The 18,230-nt window shown below is 30.2% G+C and overlaps 1 protein-coding gene across 3 annotated transcripts in view; it reads left to right on the forward strand.

Moving 5' to 3' along the window:
* LOC136972763 (dual specificity protein phosphatase 16-like) overlaps window positions 1-18,230 on the forward strand; it is a 93,292-nt gene that overhangs the window by 25,440 nt on the left and 49,622 nt on the right. For 2 of the 3 annotated variants that reach the window (XM_067267397.1, XM_067267400.1), the window contains one exon: window positions 5,298-5,446. In XM_067267397.1, the coding sequence (XP_067123498.1) occupies window positions 5,369-5,446 (78 nt within the window). In that variant the 5' untranslated portion in view covers window positions 5,298-5,368. The remainder of the gene's footprint in view (window positions 1-5,297; window positions 5,447-18,230) is intronic. The other variant, XM_067267398.1, reaches the window with a different exon arrangement.

The following is an 18,230-nucleotide window of genomic DNA, read 5'->3' on the forward strand; positions in this document are numbered from 1 at the left end:
TTCTATTTCTAGACTACTAGTGAATTTGCAGTCATATAAGGTGGGAATTTTATTGAATTCACATTAAAATTTTTTTTCTATCTGTTCAACTCAGCTCCCGCTAAGATTAAATCGTGAGGCCGCTACTAGTGAGTGCTTTAAATTTGTTCGTCTTTGAAACGGAGTTCTTACATATCAAACAAGCGAAAGAAAGAAGAAAGAAAAGAACGGAGTTCTTACGACCTGATTAAAAATCGAATTTCTTTAAATTTGTCGAAATCTGATAAAATGGAATTTTTCAAATTTTAATTTTCATTGTGTTAGCTAATTTATCGATACGTCGATAAAAACTATTTTAAGGTATTTTTTTTAAATTAGTTAATTTTAAAATTTTTTCTTACCGTTTGATGTAATACTGATTCTGAACGTCTTTAATAAACAGTTTGGCAACTTATTTGTGTCTCTCAGAAGTGTTAAAATTTTATTGGTCCAATTGCCGTACTTTTGTACTTTTCAAGTTTTAAGTATAGAATTTCTGGTTAATGTTACCTATGGTTCCAAGATGGCGGCTCGTCTGATTTCAGCAAGGAAACAGTGGGGACGCACGTTCTAACCAAGGACGACGCCAGCCAATGGACCAGGGGGGGCAAGATGATGTAAATTGATAGAGGATATGAATTGAGGATATAATAAAACGATTCATAAAGTTATCATCATTTACTATGTACCGGAAAAGAAATATCTTAATTAAAACATTTTTTAAACTTACAATAAGCCTAAGAAGATTATTTTAATTAAAACTTAGCATTTAAATCATTTTTTCGAATTTCTAGGGGAGGGCAGCTGCCCCTCTACCCCCGGCGACGCCTTTGGTTCCAACCTAACCTATTCTAATGATTTTGTTGGTAATCATTATGGTAATTTATTAGAATAGGTTAGGTTAGAACGTGTGTCCCCACTGTTTACCTTCTTCTATTTGCTGGAATCAGAGACGAGCCGCCATCTTGGAGCCATAGGTAACATTAACCGAATTCCTAAAGTCCGTCTCTATAGTGTTTGGAAGTATATATATATTATTATATCTTTATTGAATTTTTATTTTATTTAGGCTTAGGCTTAATTATATATCTATATATATATATAAGCCTAAATAAAATAAAAATCCAGTAAAGACAATCTGGTTACAATGTTAACAGGGGGAAAAATCTAAATTTAAAAAGTAGTCTAATAACTGAACTGTTTGCAAAATGGAAATTGTTTGTTATTCCAAGGACTTAAGATCATCAATTTTGCAGTATATCATTTTAAAATTATTGTCAAAAATTGATGTACAGAATATACAGGTCCAAAGCTAGAAGGGGCCAGGGGTGGTTTAGCCACTCATATTTTAAGCCACTCCTGTCCGCTGTTCCAAATGATGAAATTCTGTTTAATTATTTGTATTTTTAAAATAAATATGTAATTTTGAACGTTTAAATTTTGAATATTTTTGCACCGTTTCGTATGTATATTATTTTATAATATTATATTTCAGAATTTTTTGTGGGTAGGCCCAGAACTCTCTTTTCCTGGAATACTTCATAACCTCCAGATCTTCGATAAAGCCATCCACAGTTTATTAGAGCCGTTCCTATTATAGGCAGCACCGGATCCATTAGGTGCGAGGCCCGATTGAATTTTTTTTTTTGCAGGGCCCCTCAAACTTTAAATAACAAAATTAATTAACTGTTAATTTACATATTGAAATATGTTGTTTTATTTTTAATAATAATATAGCTAGATATTTATTTTTGTAACATGTACTATTTTTAAATATATAAATTTTGACGTGGCGCGGGGCCCGATTGGCACCAATTGCTCCAATCGCCTAAAATCCGACCCTGATTATAGGTGATCTAGCTATGCTCTCTTGTACATAAAAGTTGCTTGGATTATATACACTTTAGTGGTGGTGGTGCCCTGGTGTATTCTAGATGACATATACATTATACCGGTGCTTAGTGCTATTTCAGACCAAAATCAAAGCATAACTTCAGAAAACAAAAGTTTTAGTTTGTTATTTGTGTCTATTTAAGAATTTCCTGATTATGTGACATGTTTGGTGTAGCAGCATTCTGTAATGATGTATGTGTTGAGAAGCCCTAATGTTTCAAGACTTTTTGTATGTGTGTGTATATGGTATGACATCTGTGCAAGAAAACACCACAGGCATAATGAGGCCCTATCCATTTATCATAGATGCTTTATTTCATGGGTGAGGTCTGAATATTTACTAATCTTTTCAGTGTATATATATATATATAAAATTAACATGTCCTGACTGACTGATTGATTCATCATCACTCAGAGAAAACTGCTGAACCTAAAGAGGTGAAATTTGTGACATGAAAATGCACACTAAGAAGGGATTTTTCAAAATTCTCCCCTGCGGGGGGAGAGGATTAAGGCTTAACCTGAAGAGCAGCTTCTGTACTATTTTAGGTGCAATTTTTTGTTTTTGGTAATAACTTAATTTCCAAACGTACAATATTTACCAAATCATCAAATCATTTGCCCGAGCAACGCGGGGCCTCATTTGCTAGTATTTCATATGAGAGTGCTTGGAACGGCTATGTCTGATGTCTGATTTTGTTGTTTTACCAATTAATATGATTACTTTTTTCTTTATGATTATTTTTTGTCTTAAAATGGCACACTCTTATGTATGTTTTGTGTTTTTTATGACCGTTTAAGCATGAATTTGTAAGATGATTCCTGGATGTATAGAGGTTTGTGTTTGTATGCAAGCTTTTCATGTGATGTATTTGTTATTTGATTAGGTCAGTTTGAGTTGGAACTTAATGTGATATATTGTATAATCTTGTGCATTATGTGGCATTTTTTGCAAGTGTTATTTTAAAATTCACTTTCTGTAGTTTATTGTATTTATGATCTGGTCTCCAGTTGCAACCATGAACCGTTCTGTCTCTCAAAGAGGCATCCAAGAACGCTCTACTTTCGGATAATGGGAAATCTGTATTTTTAATTCGTAAAAGTATGATGCTACCTACTGCTGAAACTAAAAAGTTTCATGAATTTTTAATGGACATCGGATAAATTTTTCCTTAATATTTCATGGTTTCGATTTTTAATCCAAGTCCTGAGATCTAAAATCGCCTTTATAAAAAACTGACATTCTTAACAATACACATGTAAATGTTTTTAAGTAACTTGGTCCTGTCAGCGAATTTATTTTCAAGGACTTTTTTAATACATCAGTTGCACTAAAATATTCACTGGTAGAATTTGAAGAATTTGAAAACAAATTACATCTTATTTATTTGTTACGTGTACTAATTTATTTTATCAAAAACCGTTAAACATTTCACGTTTTGTGCAATATTTGTTAATGGAATGATTAGATTATCCATTTCATAATCGATTTCATATGATTTCATAATCGTCACTACTTCATTGTGTTTAACTTTATTAATTAGAAAGAAAAATAAAAAAATGTTCAGGTTTATATTACTTTAACAATTTTCTAGATAATGTCTGAACACACATTCTTATTTTATTAATATTATAAATATGAAAGTAAGGATAAAAATTTTTTATATTAAATGATTATATTTGATTATTATTTGGATCCATACAATATTTGCTACAAATTTCAGTTTCACATATAATATATTTAATATTGTTCTGTTTGTGCTCAACACGTAAATTGTACTCTGGTTTCAGTAAGTTTTCCCCTTTCCAAAAATCTATCTTGTGCATTCTTGTGATGAAAATGATGTAAAGGTAAAGAATATCTTAACATTGCTTTTATTGTTGTTTAAATTGCAAAACTCATAAATAATTTTTTATCAATAAATCTTTGTTATTGTATTATCATTTGTAATACTGATCTCTTTGCTGCTTTTGTGTGTTTTTGCAAAGCCGAGAAGAGCTCTATTTAAAATACTACAACACAAGTTCAATCATGATGATTTGACAGACGTATCTTCAGTTATTACAAACACATTTCAGACTTCAATACAAAAGTCAGATCTTTTATAAATTAGAAAAGTTCCTGTTTCACTTTATTATGAATGGATAACTTTTCAGGATTGTATAGAGTAGCTCGTACGTAAGACTCAATCCAAATTACAATTTAATTCTGTTAGAGAATGCAGAACTTTTGAATAACCTATCAAATGCAAATGATCACGAAATAAAATGACAAAAACTTATAATGAAGTTTACTTAGAGAATGCCATTTTTAAAGTTTCTACGACTTGTTTCTAGTCGAAAAAATGGTAAATACAATTGTCCCATAAAATGTATAGTCACACTACGTTAAACAAGTGATTGAAAATAAATATACGGACTTAAGGAGTTATGTAAATATATAATTTTATTTGTGAGAAAATAGGTTCTGTATGAGATGGAATGAGTAATTATTTTTTTTTATGTAAAGGAAAAAATTTTCTCTAACTTCTTGAAGGTTGAAATATAAGTTTTAAAGATAGTGGAGTTTTTGTTTTGATAAAATGTTTTTCTCTGGTGTACCACACCAGATGATAGGAAAAGACTTATCATATTGGTATCAAAAAGTTACTCTGAGGAAAATAAATACAGCTATCAAATGCAAGTAGAGAAGAAGAAAAATTTGATTTCATTAGAAGGAATGATCTCTTTTCAATAATTAAATTGATTGTTGTCTGTTTTTAACTTATTCTGAGTGCAGTTAAAAATACAATCTTTATTTCAGAAACAATTCTACAAGAAAAATATCAATCTTTTGCAGAAATTTGTAGTGATTACATTTCTACTTACAAGTGTTTTGTAATTAATTATTGAAAATACTTTAATTCTCTTTAGTAAGTATAGTATTTAGTAAGTGTTTCTTCTATATAATCTAAAACTATTGACAATTTTTTTGAAATGTAGCCTTTGAGGAATATTGACTGTTATCTTCCATTGACAGAAAGTTTTAGGTGAATAATAAATTATAGTGTTCTGAAACTAACTTATTTAACAACTAGGCTATATCAGATTACTTTTATTTCTGGTAATTTAAATATTTAGGTAAATAGTTTTTGAAAGAATTGCATATCTTATGAGAGATTAGAAACCTTTTGTGATTAAAAATAAGCTGATTAACTTTATTACTTTAATAAATGATTTAATTTGTTTGGATATCATTCAGAAAATTTTTGCAAGCATCCTCTAAGCATTTTGAAAAATGCTTAGTTTTGATTTTAGCAAAATGTTATTTATATTTCATCAATATTGCGTAATTGAATAATATAAATAATATATGTATATTTAAATTTTATTTATCTTTATTTCAGTACAGTAAATAAATTTTAAGTGATTGATGTAATGGAACAGCCTGGTTTATAGGAGTATTTTCCTCCAAATTATGGCAAATTCTTCTAAATCTGTTACTGTTATAGATGTTCATCAATTGGCTGCTGTTGTGAGAAATCAAATAGAAAATGTAAGAAAAATATTTATTTAAAAATTGTTAGAATTTTAAAATAGTATAAATGTAGCTTGAATATATAAAATATTGTATATTAAAGATTTTTTATTATGCATTAATTATAAGAAATATTTATTAGACAATTCAATAAGTCAGTATTTATTATATCAATACAATAAGTACTTTAATTTTGTATGTTATAGATGATTTACATTTTCTTATACAAATATGAATGTATTTTTTAATTACTAGAGATAAATTTGCTAAATATCAAATAATTTATTTTAAAATTTGAATATTTTTGAGTGAAAAGACTTAATAAAGAAAGAAAATTTGAACATTTTTATTTGTATTAGAAATATTTTAAATTAGATGTATCTGAGTTATGTTAATGTATTGTTATACAAAATTAGTAAATACAGCAATAAATATTTATTGTCTTATCCAAAATATCTTTTTACTCTTTGCTATTATTGGAATTCAGAAAACATATTGAAAAGACAACAATAAAAGAAGTTTGCTTTCATAATCTTAATCTAATAATTATAAAAATAATTTATGAAGTCAGTGGCATTATTTGGAATGATACTATTAATTTTACTCAGGTTTTTTAATGATGCATCTTTCTATTTATTTGAAGATTAGAGTACAATGATGGAGTGGCCCTCTGGGAAATTTCCTACTTCCTGGTGGGCTGTTTTATTTGGTGGACATTTCTTATTTTAATGTATGTTATAATTCGTTTAAGAAAATTACATTCATAAACAAATTACAAACATTGTCTATCTGTGTATTGCATTAAATTTAAAATATTCTTATTGTCATTTAGGCTGTAAGCTGCCTTGGAACAGCCTGTGCAAAATTACATTCAGCTCACCACAATGTACATTTTGTAACTTAATTTGAAAGTAACTGATCACAACTTGGACTATAGACTGCCATAATTGGACCCATATTGGACAAATATGAGTCTCTATTTGGTGTATATTGCTAAGCTGAAATTTGTTTCCAGTCCAATGCTGTTAGAGTATGTATGATATTACGGTGTCTGCTTTATAGTGAGAGTATGATATTATCAAAAGTGTACCATTTTCTAAGGCAAGACTGGGCAGCTGTTGGCATGCATGCCAAATGTGGTATGCCAATGATTTTTGCTGATGGTCATCCCATGGCTCACCATTAAAAAGTAAATATCCAAAATCTTTGCTAAGCTGTATATTTCAACATAATAAAATGCAGTTTTATTGAGTACAGAAATATGAAATAAAAATGCATTAAAGAAACAAATACTATCAACTGTTTCAGTAGTAACAAATAATAAGATGATATAAACAACCTACTTCCAAGATATCTATGTCTGAAATATACTGACTTGCAAGTTTTATCCCATTCTGTTTTGCATTATTCACCTGGCAACCAGATGTGGAGGGATATTTCTTCACCTTAACCACCATTTTATATATTTTCATGTTTTGTAGAGAATTTTTGATTATTTGAAAAGATTCAAAATTCGGTTGGTATCTGAGAAAATTTTGCATCGTAGATTTAGTAGTTTTGACATGCACACTTAAAAAAGTTGCCTACCCCTGTTCTAGGATATATGTATTCTGTATAATTTTAAACATTTTTGTTTTTAAAACAAAAATAAATATGAATATGGGTAGTCAAAAATAAAATGAACTTTTAATGTAACTTTTATTTAGCAGTACAAGCATTTAAAGAAGATTACTTTCAAAATAAACACTTTATGCACATACACACTTTTGTTAATGTTCAAATCACTCATTAAAACAGTCTTTTAGCCCATTCTGCTTTACCTCCTGAGTACACTCATCACAGCACTTTTTACCACCTTTGCTGATTTGAATTTGTGACCTTTCAATAAAGGCCATTAGAAAAAGATGAAAATCTCACTTTATTTTTCGTGTTTTTCATATTACCTGTATTGAAAAGTCACAAATGTGATAATTGTACTCCAGGAGATAATGCAAAATGGGCTGAAAGACTAATTTAATGAGTGCTATGAACATTTAGAGAAGTGTGTAACTGCCAACGAGCTAGGATATACTGCATAAAGTGTCTGTGATCTTAGACACAATGATCTTAATGTCAACGATGGGTACTATCATACTATCAATCACCATTTTACTTTAAGTCAAAACATCAAAATCTCTATCATATGTTGGACAGGATTGTCACTTTAGAATCTATTTTTCTCATCTAAATTTAAATTGTTTTGTTTGCCCCAAGAGTTGAGATTTAGGCAATTAGTTAAGTGATACAAAACTAGATTATTTCATCTCAAATTTAGCTGTTTTCTGGATTTTATTTAATTATTATAAAGAAGGTAAGATCGGAGTTTAAAGTGGTAAGCGTAGTACTTAACCCTCAATAAAACAATATTTATTATAATCTAAGTATGAGCCAGGTCTTAAAGGTACTCTCAGCCATATGATTGTTTATTTATAGTGTACTCAGGTCAGTCTGATCTGTACCATACTCAGTACATTGTTGATTTTTTGGACTGTTTTTTTTTTTTTTTTTTTTTTTTTTTGAAGAATATAAGTAGGGTTCTTGTGTTTTTAGTTATAGTTTGTTTGTGAAAATATTTACAATGAAAAACTACATTTTGACTTTTATCATGTTAGGAACCACATTGTTGAAGTTAAAATCCTTCTAAGAGGTAATAATTTTGGGAAATGGAAGAAGTGTTGCATTTGTCCATCAAAAATAGACAAAGAAAACTTGCCAGTAAGTGAAAGAGACTGATATGTAGAAACTGAATCATGCATCATTAGAATGTGTACAAATTGTGCACTATATTTATCATTCTGGATAACAAAATTATATTAACATGATCTAACCTTTTGTTTGTTATGTTGTAGACAACAACCTTAGACACTGAAGCTGAAGAGGGACTGGAAAATTAGCAATTCAAAATGCTTTGTTAAATAGGTGAAATAAAACGAACTATTTTAATCTTGGTCTCTGTTAATTACAGATAATTAAGAAAGACGTGATAAATGCCACTAGTCTCACTATTATAAAAAGAAACCTTTACTTATAACTTTTTATATTTTTAATTATTATCAAATGACGAAAAGCTTAATTTTTGAGGGCAGTGATGAGTTTTATTTTTAAAAAATGGTAAAAGCTAATAATGAGTAAAATTTTCATTAAGTTTGACCTCTCTCCAGATATGACACAACACCCTTTATCTCCCCCCACCCCTTTAACCTTTAACCACAAAAGATCTAATAGCATCAATACTCCTTACACACAAGCTATCATGCCAAATTTCATTTCTTATAGATGCCAACACAAACATACACTGAAATTTTTCCATTTTTGGACTTTTTTGGGTTCAGGAGGTCTCAAAACGTGGAGATTTACAATAAAAAATAAAAATAAAAAACTGTTAAATTTGACACGATTCCAATGCTTTCCTTTGTTACGTATACAAAACAGCCGGGAAAATAAAATTAAGAATATTTAGAAATGCATTTAATTTGTTGCTACAGAATATTTTGTTTTGTTTAGAAACGTTTAAAACTCTCCCTTTCCTTTGCGCGCCTTTACACGAGTTAGAATGTTCTAGCTCGTTGTCTTTATACAATAGACGGCATGCTCCCTGACTAAAAGGAAAATGGCGGACGTGTATTCGATTTTCTTCTAACATGGCCTTGCTGCCTATGTAGTATATTCTAGCTCGTTGGTAGCTGCATAAAGTGTTTATTTTGAAAGTAGTTTTTTTATAAATGTTTGTACTATTAAGGTAACAAAAGTTATATTAAAAGTTCATTTCATTGATAACTCTACCATATATATACACTTTTATTAACGCGATTAATTAATATCCCTCCATGTTACCGCGTATATCAAAATTGTGTTAATCAAATATAGTGGTATCTCTACTGGACCGAACAATCTCCACCTGCTAGAACAAATTTTCGGTTAATACCAAATAATAATATTTTGTCATCCGTAAAAAAAGTCTATGATAAAAATGAGTAACGAATTTAAAAGTAAAATGAAACCTTAAAACTGCCTACCTTCGTCAGACAAAATTATACTCGATTCAGTTTTTTTTTTTTTCCACTTAATGCATGCAGGACACAATCAATATGTCGATGACATGGTTTGTTATGAGTTCACGAGTTATTCGTCGATTTTTGACAATTTCTTTTTGAAATTTCTCTTCGTCAACAGATTGCGTACGTTTTGTATCCTTTAGTTCAAAATTTCCCGAACGAAACTTTCAATACCGCATTTGACATGTCCGACGTTTATGAGCATCTTTTCCATACACACTATGAGTATTTTGTATACTGTTATATCTTTTACAAAGCTTTAAAAGCCTACATAATTGATGCGGAGCGATAGCGAAGCTTCTTCTATGTGACTTAGAATTGTGTTCGTTTTCAAAATCTGTTCGATCGATTTTGATTAACCTTTTCATTTTCCATTAATTGCGATGAGGAATCCAAAGATGTAATAAAAATTGGAGGTCCATAACTTCGTTTCGAAATATAATCTCGTAGCACGAGAGCGCGCGATAAAGGGATGTCTCACGAATCGCGCCACTTTGTCGTGCGATGTTCCAATGTCGTTAAGCTCGCCTTCAATGGAATTGAGTTTAACGAAACTCGCTCTGCAAATAATAAAATATACCACAACACCTTAAGTTGCTGAGAAAAATTTATTAAAACGTAACTAACGTTTTAATAAATAAACGTTTTCGGCCAAATCGATTGGCCATCCTCAGGTTAATTCAGAAAAAAATAATGATCTAAAATTAGAATATATAAATTCGAATACAAATACAATGAAACAAATACAAAATTAACGGAAGAATTATAACAATATACAGTATATATATATACACTGTATATTGTTATAATTCTTCCGTTAATTTTGTATTTGTTTCATTATATTTGTATTCGAATATATATATATATATATATATATATATATATATATATAATATTATACAAACAAACAGATACAATACAGATATAATATTACAAACAGATATAATATTATATAACATGTAATAATATCGTATATAATATACGAAAAAATGTAACAAATGTAAAAATAAAAATCAAGGCATAAGTTATGAGCTCTTAAAAAGCTTTTTAACCAAGTACTTCCACGCAGATGGTCCCTTGCATTAATGCACGTGTCCTGCAGCTTGCCCTTATAAATTTAAATTTTTTCTGCGCTCATCGCCAAAGTCGGGGAGTGCACGGACTTAACAATATCTGCTTCCTCCCATTTTACTACAGAGTCCTCAACCTGCACCATCTGAGATAATACTGTGGCGTTGGATCCCTTATTGACACTATATTTGTGCTCCCTCAGTCTGATTTCCAAATTTCTTGTAGTAACACCAATATAGTTTTTCTTGATTCCTAATTCCATGTTTTCGTAAGGAATTCTGTACACTCCCGCTTTTCCTTTATCAATGCTGTCCTTGTCATTTCTTAATATCTTATATAGGTTCTCCCTTCGCTCCTTTCAAAATCAATTTGGACATTTTGCAGTCCGAAATTTCTGTCATGATGGCTTTCGTACTTCTATCGTATGTGAACTTTGTGATTTTACCGATATCGCCGCATGGAGCCTTTACTGTGCCTATTTTGTAGCTTCTGATCAATCCTGTTATCGTATCCACTCTGTATCCTAGAGTTCTGGCAACCTGTAATATTCTGTTGATCTCCTGTCTATCAGCTACACTACTACAATACAGAATGGCCCTTCTAATGAGAGCTCGGAAGGCAGCCAGTTTATATCAATAAGGATCATTCGAGTGTGATGGAAATGTAAAGAGGGCTATGCGTCGGTTTGACGTACACACTGGTGACCAAATGCCCTTCTTTGAATTCAATATCTATGTCTAAAAATGTATCCTTGAGGAACCTTTCTGTTCAATCTTCAACTTGAAGCCCTCATCGTTGTTATTGATCTTACCAATCAACTCATCAATTTTTTAGTCATTCCTCCATAGTATAAAGACATCGTTTACATATCTTTTAAAATACACTATATCCTTCTTGAAATTAGGCCCACCAGTGGCCAAGCAGTCTTCGTACCCTGAACACTGGCAGTTCGATCGTGGGTTCGCGCCTCACTCGGACGGGCTGACCACGTGGAGTTTTCCGGGCTTTCTCCACGTCTGTTTCCCTTAAAATGACCTCCTGGAATGCACCCTCCCCCAGGCAGATCTCCCAAGTGTAGCGTTGCCGTAACTAAACAAACAAACTAACTAATTAACCTTCTTGAAATCAGAAAGAACACTTCTTTCTAGTTTTCTCACCACCAGCTCACATAATATTCCTGATACCAGACTTCCCATTGGAAATCCTCTTTTTTGGCTGTCTGGCTGTCCATTAAAGGTGAAACATGATTCAAAACATACGAGACTAGTCAGTTCTCCCACCTCATTATTGTAACGTACCAAATCCATGTTCTTGTTGAGCATGAATTCTAAAAGTGCTTTCATGCAAGATTCGATTTTAATAGAACGGTATAAGCTTTTATAATCCAATACAGTTCCCATCTCATCGTCCATTAACACTAGATCCTGTATCTCTTTAACTACAATTCCGGGATCCTGTGCCACCAATACACTATTCTGAGAGGTGAGAAATTTATGTAACCGTTTTTCTAGGATAAAAGTTGGTCCCCTGCACCTTTCTATTATAGGCCTTACTTCTTTACCTTTCTTGTAGGTTTTGGCAAACGCAAATAATCTCGGCATTCCAGGCCTCTGATTTCGACAATTTTTAAGGAAAGGTAACGCAATAGTGAGTCTTGTTCTTTCAATTTTTCTGACCCTTCTATCGACGCTCTCAATAATTTTTGTGTCAACCCGTTCGCACTCTGTTTTTTAAATGTAATCCTCCAAAGCTTTATCATAAATCTGTCTTCTCGTGATAACCAACGTCTTGCTTTTGTCCGTTCTTGTTGCAACCAAATCGTTTTCCTCAGCCAACGTTTAGTAAGTTTGATGTCTTTGTTTGTACTGCTTTCTTTCCTCCAACTTGACTGGTCTTTAATGACGGTTTTTCATCTTAGGTATTCTTTTTCTTGTGAAACGAGCCCAGTGATCCCTCTCAATTTCTTGAATCGAGGTTTCCCAAGAGCCTGAATTTTCCGAGACAAGTTCGGGCATTGTTTTAGAACCTCTTCGATCTTCATCGGGACTTCTATTTGGTCCCAAAGGATGAATGTTGAATGATCGCTCTTAGCTACTCTTGCTTGTTTCTTAAGGATCCATTTCATATTTTAAATATACTGTATTTCTTCCTTAAATTCATCCGAACTGTATCCTTTAGCCCAATTATACCTGTGTTATGGGAGGAAGCAGATATTGTTAAGTCCGTGCACTCCCCGACTTTGGCAATGAGCGCAGAAAAGATTGAAATTTATAAGGGCAAGCTGATATGTGCATTAATGCAAAGGACTATCTGCGTGGAAGTACTTAGGGGTCGTCCATAAATTACGTAAGGTATTTTGGGATGGGTGGTGGTTAAGGATTTCTTACTCAGGGGTAGGTTGTAATAGATCTCGTCTTACGTAATATTCTTATTTTTATTTTTTTGATTTCGTTGAATGGTGTAGTTTTGAATTTTGCTTCAATTTGGCGGTTTCTATTAAGAACGCTCGTTGCACCAATGCCATCTCGTGTGACGTGATAAAATAATAACGCTTGAGACTCACGCTCTACACATTTTTTTATCGTTGAAGAAAGGCCATGTGCTGGTTTCTCTCTCTTGTTTTGTTTTGTATGACGTTTCTGTTTACACGTATACTAGCTAGTCGATCTGTCAAAGTTTTTTGCGTCCTTTTGTGAAAATTAAATTTAATATAAAAATGAATATTATGACGTTGATTAATGATAATAATAATGAAAAGATTGTTAATAATTAAAAAATAAACTTCTTAAAATAAATTGTTCATTCGAATTCATTAAATTTTTATATTTTTAAATTTGTTCACATAAAGTCTTTTATAAATAATAGTGCACATTAATTAACTAATTAATAATTATATGTTTTGGACCTAAGATTTTTAGGGTTTCATAAATTTTTTTAAAATCATGCCTAAATATTACGTAAGATAGGGAAAGGGAGGGGATCAAAGAAAATATTACGATTTCTTACACACGGGTGGGGGTCTAGAGTGGCCGAAATCACCCTTACGTAAATTATGGACGGGCCCTTAGTTACAAAGTTTTTTAAGAGCTCATAACTTATGCCTTGATTTTTATTTTTGCATTTGTTACATTTTTTCGTATATTATATACGATATTATTACATGTTATATAATAATATATCTGTTTGTTGTTTTATTTTATTTTATTTTTATACACGTATATATATATATATATATATATACTGTATATTGTTATAATTCTTCCGTTAATTTTGTATTTGAATTTGTTTCGTTGTATTTGTATTCGAATTTTAGATCATCATTATTTTTTTTCTCAATTGACCCGAGGATGGCCAATCGATTTGGCCGAAAACGTTAGTTACGTTTTAATAAATTTTTCCCAGCAACTTAAGGTGCTGTGGTCTAGGAATTGAGTTCGTTCTCAAAACTTAATGGGCCGATTTTGATAAAACTTTGCCGCCATCTATTAATTACGATCAGGAATCCAAAAATATAATGAGGGCACATTTAAATGTAAAAAATATGAGTCTACGAGTTCGTTTTCGATATACAGAGGTATTAATTAAAGTCACAATGTCCCTGCTCTCTGGGGGGCTGAGCGCGCCTAACAGAATTTAGGCTTAGGGGTTAAAGATAAAAACAGCATTGCGTGCGCCTAACGGAAAATAGGCATGAAAAACGAATAAAACACAAGAACAAAGCAATCGATAGCGATTGCTTTGTTTTTGGATCGCCTCTCGTGTCGACAAGTGCAAAGATCGTCTCTCCTATGACCAGCAGGTACGAAGATAGCCTCTTTTGTGGTGGCAAGTGCAAAGTTCACTTGCCCGCATCCATCAAGTACTAGGATCGCCCATCTTTTTGTGCCTAACAGGTGCAGGGATCGCTTTTCTTTGTGGCTCGCTTCAATTCTATTGCGATACGACAAAGTCGCGCGATATCCTAGTATGCTTGACATGCAATTTATCTGCAGACATTTTGATTTTATTTTTCGCAAACAAAATGTGAAATAAGGTTTTAAAATAAACGCTTCTAAAAAAAGAATGCAATATCACATTAGCAGTAACGTGATAAAATTCACAACTATCGTAATTAAATTACGTATTTATATCGGAAATCACCCTCAGCACGAAAATAAAAAATTCACCAACACCTTGTTTACTGAGACAAACAATCTGTTAAATAAAGACAGCTGTTAATGCCACCTATATAAAGGTATTGTCGCAATTAACTTCGTGTGTTAAGGAAAGAATATCTGTATTGTATATCATATTTTACTTAAATAATGTTAATATGCAAATGATTCAGAGTAAAATATTTCTAAATATTTTGTTTTAATTTTAATCTTATAAAAACATTTGTTAGTCAAATTTTTGTTTGTTATCTTTGAAAGTTTAATTTTTATGATTATCTTCAATTAAGTATTTATTTTTTCAAACAGATAAGGTTTTTTAAGTTTAATTTACATATCTATTATAAAATATAAATTACATTATACATTATAAATTAATAATATCCCTTGGAAAATGGTGAAATTATATTTTATTAGTAATATTGCAATGTTTTATGATTGCAGTTATTACTAATAAAATATCATTTCATCATTTTCAAATAATAATAATTGATATGATTTCCAAACTGGTTTTTGATTAAATGATCAAATGATTTTTCATATCAGTTATCATTTGATTTCACCAATTGATAAAAGCATAGTTTAGATTGTTAATTACAACCATTTGTTCTATGACAATTAAGTTTAAGAATGGAGATTAAAATTTTAAATGTTTAATATATTGTATATAAATTAAAACATATATAGTCAGTTATTTTATCTGCCTTAGTTGAAAATTAACATTTTATTAATACAATTTTTACTGTAAGGAAAAGTTAAAAATTGTAATCGTAAAATGATAGTTTTTCCAGCTGATAAAACGTATTTTATTTATTCACTATATTCCTAATAAAAGCACTTTAGTTTCTAAAAGAAATGTTATTTTTGTATATTATAAAAATGTCTTCAAATACAGATATTAAATAAATATTTAATGGTTGTCAGAAAGCATGTTTTTGCACAAAATACTTTGTCATTTGATAGTTATATTAATAATAACTATCAAATACTTAATTTGGTATAAATAATGCCAATTTAATAAAATTGGCATTACTTTGTTACTATTATGTACTCAATATTTAAAAATGAAAACATTAAAATTTCTTAATTAGTAATTTATAATGAAATTTAAATAATGATATAGAAAGTAAATGAGTACTGATTACTTATCATCTAATATTTCCTGCCAAATGATATCAATTTTTATCATATGATATCATTTATTATTTGCAGATGGTTTCAAATGATATTTTTATTTGAGAATCATTATATTGGATTAATAATTAATAAATAATAATTGTTTTTGTGCCAAAAATAATTAGAATATCATTAAATAAAATTAAAATAAAATTCTTCAAATCAGATAGATTTATATTGTATTTTAAAGTTGTTTTTATATGTTGTAGCTTTAAAATATGAATTAAAACACAATCCACACCTCAATGATTTGAATATATTGATATTATTGTTTGTTTAAATAATCATCAGTATATTCAAATAAATATGTTCATCAAAATCTAATAGTAAACCTTAAAATTGAAATTTTATTTACCTTTGTTGCATACTTGCTAACCTTTAGAATGGGGAATAGTGGGACATTGGTAGAAAAACACTGACAGCATAAAAAGTGAAAAAGTTCTTTATTAACATAGATATTGCAAAATGTTTATATTAAATACCTTTAATAGACAAAATTTAATGTTATCTCTGTGTATATCTTCTAATGCTATTGCCATAAACACTATCAAGGCATGGCAATAATTTTATACTCTTTAACACCATAATGTAAAAAATTCAAATATTTTACAGGACATATCATAAACCTACACCTAGATTTATGATGTGTCATGAATCTTGATATTGGATGATGAGTTCCCCCTGTTAAATACCTTTGGGTGGTTATTTGCTTTGTTAATAATTTTTTGTTACAGTTCAATGTATTCATGACAGTTGCTATCAGTCAGTTTATTGACTTTCACGGTTTATTGCAATTATTAAGGACAATAATTTTTCTGGTTATTTATTTCCTATCTTTGTCTTTTCCTTTTGCTATACAGCAATGCAGGAAAGGCCCTGCAATTCTGTGTGGTAAAACCATCATCAGCCTTACTATTTTATAAAGATTACAAATCTTTGTAAAATAGTAAAGCTGATAATGGTTCTTTTCTTGAGAGAGTTTATACCATATGGCCTGTATATTCTTAAGTAATGAATCAGATGTTTCTTCTTTTTGGGCAACTTTAGAGAAATTAGCACTGCTCAATAATTTGATATAACTATAAAAGTAACTTGTTTCCTTCTGCTGTGAGTCAGCCATAATTGATTTAACTGCCAAAATGGTGCCACTAAATTTGCTAGACTTGAAGATACAATTTATCATATCTGCCATTTAAAATTGTCACATTTGAGCTAAAATTCTCATACATATACCAACATACATGTATAAAAATATTAATCTTGGTTCTCTCCCAATTGAAGGAATCTGAGAACATCATTCTGGTTCACTTCAGTTGTTCGTAATAAAATACATAGAATGTCTTTGGCATATATATTGGTGTTAGATTTGTTAAATGAAGTGTTTGTGATAATATCATATTCTTTAAAAATGCTGACAAAAGGGAAAAGTGGCCTGTCCACTGTTGGAGCATACGAAATGCTGATGGTTGGCAACTATGTACTCGATTGCAATTTATTTTTTAGTACTAAATATATGAAGTCATGCTCTTCTTTTGTGCTGTTTCCCTTATCTTATTACAACATATTTTAAGGATATCCTGAATTAAATCTTAGATAAATATTTGAAATTGTTATCAATATGAATCTTAATTATATATTATTTTACTTGAATAAATACCTATAATTATAAAGTGTCATTTTAATCAATTTGACTAATTTATTTAAATCAATAATGCTACAAAAATAAAATAAAAAAATAGAGTGCACATTAATTTATAAAATTTGAAACACTTAATTTTTGAATGTCTTCTATACTACAGATTTTTTTACCTATATCAATGAAATTAAATAAATAAACTACAGTTATAATATTTAGCTGTTGAACTAAAATATTCAGTTTAATCATCATTATTAGCAGTTTTTTAAACAGTATAGCTATTTTGAAATTAATATAAATATTTACACAAAATATAACAACAATGCAATACAAAGTAACAATAAAGTGAAAATTCTGTATTAAAATTGGTAACTTCTACTTTTGTCTAAACATCAAATTAAGAAAGTATTTATAAGAAGAGTAGAAAGAGTAGTACAAAGCATGTGCAATTCTATAGTTGGTTTGTAAAAAAACTAGAGAGGGAATACCAAGAATAACTGTAACTTAGGGTCTGACTATGCAGATGCCAGCGAGTGAATTTTCCAAGCAAGTGAGAATATGTGGCAGGAAGAGGTGATGACATTTTACATTCTGTTTCTTGCTCTCATCCGTGTGGTCGTAATAAACAAGAGCAAGAAACAGAGAGCATAAAATGTCATCACTTCTCACCACAT

The sequence above is a fragment of the Centruroides vittatus genome, unplaced genomic scaffold (genome assembly GCF_030686945.1).
Source record: "Centruroides vittatus isolate TY-2023 unplaced genomic scaffold, ASM3068694v2 contig_301, whole genome shotgun sequence".
NCBI lineage: Eukaryota > Metazoa > Arthropoda > Arachnida > Scorpiones > Buthidae > Centruroides > Centruroides vittatus.